Source organism: Cyprinodon variegatus, unplaced genomic scaffold, assembly GCF_000732505.1.
Source record: "Cyprinodon variegatus isolate N-32 unplaced genomic scaffold, C_variegatus-1.0 Scaffold75, whole genome shotgun sequence".
Lineage (NCBI taxonomy): Eukaryota > Metazoa > Chordata > Actinopteri > Cyprinodontiformes > Cyprinodontidae > Cyprinodon > Cyprinodon variegatus.
The window spans coordinates 405487-408982 of NW_015150528.1; the positions used below are offsets into that span (position 1 = coordinate 405487).

General features: G+C 36.1%; 1 protein-coding gene across 1 annotated transcript in view; it reads right to left on the reverse strand.

The window, feature by feature from the left end:
• Window positions 1-2419, reverse strand: part of tirap (toll-interleukin 1 receptor (TIR) domain containing adaptor protein) — a 5905-nt gene extending 3486 nt beyond the window's left edge. Inside the window, exons 1-3 of the mRNA XM_015372705.1 lie at window positions 2303-2419; window positions 539-1117; window positions 4-60 (exon numbers count right to left, since the gene is read on the reverse strand). Of these exons, the coding sequence (XP_015228191.1) occupies window positions 4-60; window positions 539-1117; window positions 2303-2357 (691 nt within the window). The 5' untranslated portion in view covers window positions 2358-2419. The remainder of the gene's footprint in view (window positions 1-3; window positions 61-538; window positions 1118-2302) is intronic.
• Window positions 2420-3496: the final 1077 nt, after the last annotated feature.

Genomic DNA, 3496 nt, shown 5'->3' on the forward strand with positions numbered 1-3496 from the left:
GGCTCGAGCAGTCCAGGCTACAGCATAGTTTATTTTCATGTTGTGTCAACTTCTCCAGATCTAAGGAAAAATATGCTATTAGTTAGTGATCTCTTCCAAAGTTCTCTTTTTTGTTTGACTCAGGGAACAATATTGTGAATCTAATAAAACCTTAAGTAGACTTAATGCTGTTTTACACATTTTACACATTTCACACAATTCAAGAAATGTATTTTATCAAGATTGGACATTAATGTTTCTCTGGCAAAGCTCTGAGGCTTTAATTTAAATAATGAGGGGATGTCTAAAAGTCATTTTATTTAAGGGTATAAAACTTAAATGGGCTTCAAATCAAGCTAAGCTTTTCAGATTTTCATTCATGAGAATATTAAAATCATTTAGATTTTTCTCCTATGCTTTCTGGTGGTACATTCAGTAAAATCTTGATAAAGTACATTAAAATCTGTGGCTAGACTTAAAACAATGAAAAAAAATGTTTTTAAAAATGGTAAAAGGAGTGTCAATAGTTTAGCATGGCAATATTTTTTTCATCACTTACAACTTTGTATGGTCTTGTTGACGACACTGAAGCCATAGTCAGGATTCCTGCTCAGATCAATGTAGTAGTAGAACCTCAGTTCCTGCGGGTATTGAGAGTGGGCCAGGCCCTGAAGCAGTGGTATCATCCTATTGGACATGGGTCCTTCTGCCAGGGCCTGGTGCATCATGTAACTGCACCAACCATCCTGCACAAAGCTTGGAGTAATGAGCAGAGCCCGTATGTGGCTGTTCTCCACAGCCTTGCAAAACTCTGTGGATATAGCACCTCCCGGGCATGAGTCTCTGTGCCACAGGAAACACCTGAGGCTGCGGGGCGGCGTCTCAAGGAACAAAACCAGGCGTTTGGCCTCCTCAATGTCTCTCTGGGCAGAGCTGTGACATACAAACACGTCATATTTCCGTTTCCATCTCAGCTCTGAACTCAGGGAAAGCTTTAACTGCGGTGGTTTAGTTACAGCTGGTCCTTGTGATGATGGCGATGTAGAGAATTCAGATCTATTGCCACCAGCTCTCCTCGGTTTTTCAGTTGCCTTGCCCTTCTCATTTTGTGTCGATTTAAACATTTGTTTGAACCACCCTGGAAAGCAAAGACATGAAAATAAGCATTTCTCACTTACTTACTTAAATTTAACTCTTTTAATCCTTCATGAAATTTGATTTTAAAAGGGGCTAAAGAACAAGAAGTCAAAGGAGAGTTAAAATTAAATTGAGCATGTGCGTTATTAAGTTTAATAATGCACCCAAGCACCCAATTTAATACATGATTAATATACTAACTATACATTTAATTTATAAAATTTCACCATGCAATAATCAAAAATACATTTAAAAGTACGAATCAAACGTCATTGTAAAAATACATTTATTAAAAACTCACTCTGTATTTGTTATGGGATGAAATACTAATATTTTTTTTTATGTTTGCCAGTTTGTAGCTCTGTTACTTTTGGGGCCATGGACTAAAATGTTTGGGAACTCCAATTCTAAGCTCTAGAAAGCCAACGGTGAAGTGAGAATTTTCTTTTTTCAGCATATTTGTAATGAATGAATGAAGTTTTAAAATTTTCCTGCCAGAAAACCAGAGCTAAATCCAACTGATCTGATTTTACGTTTTATTTAAAAGTGATCCTCGGGGCTCAAAGTGGCACTGTATAAATCCAGCAACCTAACAACAATATGATGTAAATTGTAAAAAAAATTGTATTTTGGATTCTCTTCAGAGGGCTGTGGACCAAGGATCTAACAGAGTGGTGAATGAATGCTTAACCTTTACATGAGTCATACTGTGAAAGTGTGCAAACTTGTGGCTGCAACTCTTTGGTGTTTGAGAAATTAAATGCTTTCTCAAAGTAATGTTCGACTTAACATAAAGAAACACTGTATGTATGCTGAATTTATGGAGCAGTGCAGACTCGAACCTTTGAGCCAATAAACCCCGGCACAGAAAAACTCACCATGGACTAAAAATAAATCAACAGCGTGGTGCACCGCACACTAAGGACACACAGAGAGCTATGGAGAGCAGTGCGGTTTCAATTGTTTTGTTCAAATAAATCAATATTCTTTCTTATAAATCCTATATAACCTTGCTACAGGAAAACTTTGGAATTATAACTTACATAATTTGAACCTCCTGATTTTTTTTAAAGTCAACAGGAAAGCAGCCAATAGAATCTGTGCACTCATCAGATTTTAAAGGAGAGAAACATTAAACAATAAGAAAGCCTGGCCATGACATAAAATATAAGATTCACTAACTTACCATACATGTTGTTAATACCATCATGTCTGCTGAGCTTCTCTCCCAAATATGTCATATAAAGAAGGAGAGAGATATTATAGTTAGACAAACAGGAGCAGACATAAAGTAACTCTAATCCCCAAACTAAGAGGAAGTTACTGTTTGACGGAAGAGACGCCCAGACATGTTCACTGTATTTCAAATGCAAAGTTAGTTCTAGCTTTACGGTTCACTGCAGTTAACCCTTTGATAAGAAAAGATGTTTACAGAAATGTCAAAACTAGTTACATTCTGTATGTTTTGATTATTTAGTTCTCGTCATGTCCTAAAAAAGGAATAGAAAAAATATTGGCAGAAATAATTTGTCTTTTAAAAGTTATTTCACCTTCAAGACACATAGAGAGAAGGAAGGAGGAAACTGCAGTTTTTTTTAAGGCAAATGTAAATTGCACTTACAGGAAGTTTCATCTCAGATTTCCAGAGGGTTCATTTAAATCAGTCAGAAGCCAGGGTTTTTTTTATGATTGCCTTTCAGACCCTGTACTGTGAAATTAGTCATAGAAATGGTTCTATTAAAATGATTATATTAGAAGGAAAACATTTTAATAGTCGTTAATTCCAGAAAAATCAATCCCATCTTGGCCTGATGGCATGCAGAATAGATGAAAAACATTTTTTGGTCATGATATTTTTGGCATAATATGATAAACTAATTGATTGAACTATTAAAAGCCTCATCCAAAGTGGTGTGTGGATGTTTTAGTGAACCTGACAAAATCACTTTTGCATCTCGGAGTTGTTGTGGATGATGGCGGCTTTATTTCGACTTTTATACATTTTCTGTATTATGTACCATTTGCTGATTTTAGCTAAACATTACCACAAGTTAGTCTGTACGTACAATGTTTCAAAAAGTGCCTAGTGGGATACATTCTTTCTATGCAGGAGGAGCAAACAGAGGGGAGCTGATGAAACAGTTGAAGGCAACTGCTCTACAATCCAGTAATGTTGTTGGTGTGGAGATTGACTCAGATTTCAAATCTCAGATTAGGAACATTTCAAGGACAGTATCTGGCAACACCTTCAACTGGAGAGTCGGTTCCTGAAACGTGTTAGGATACAGTCTTATCCCACCATAATTTCACACAGTACAATTGTTTATTTTTTAACTAAACATTAACAGAATCAGAAATAATCCTAGAGGGAAATTACTTT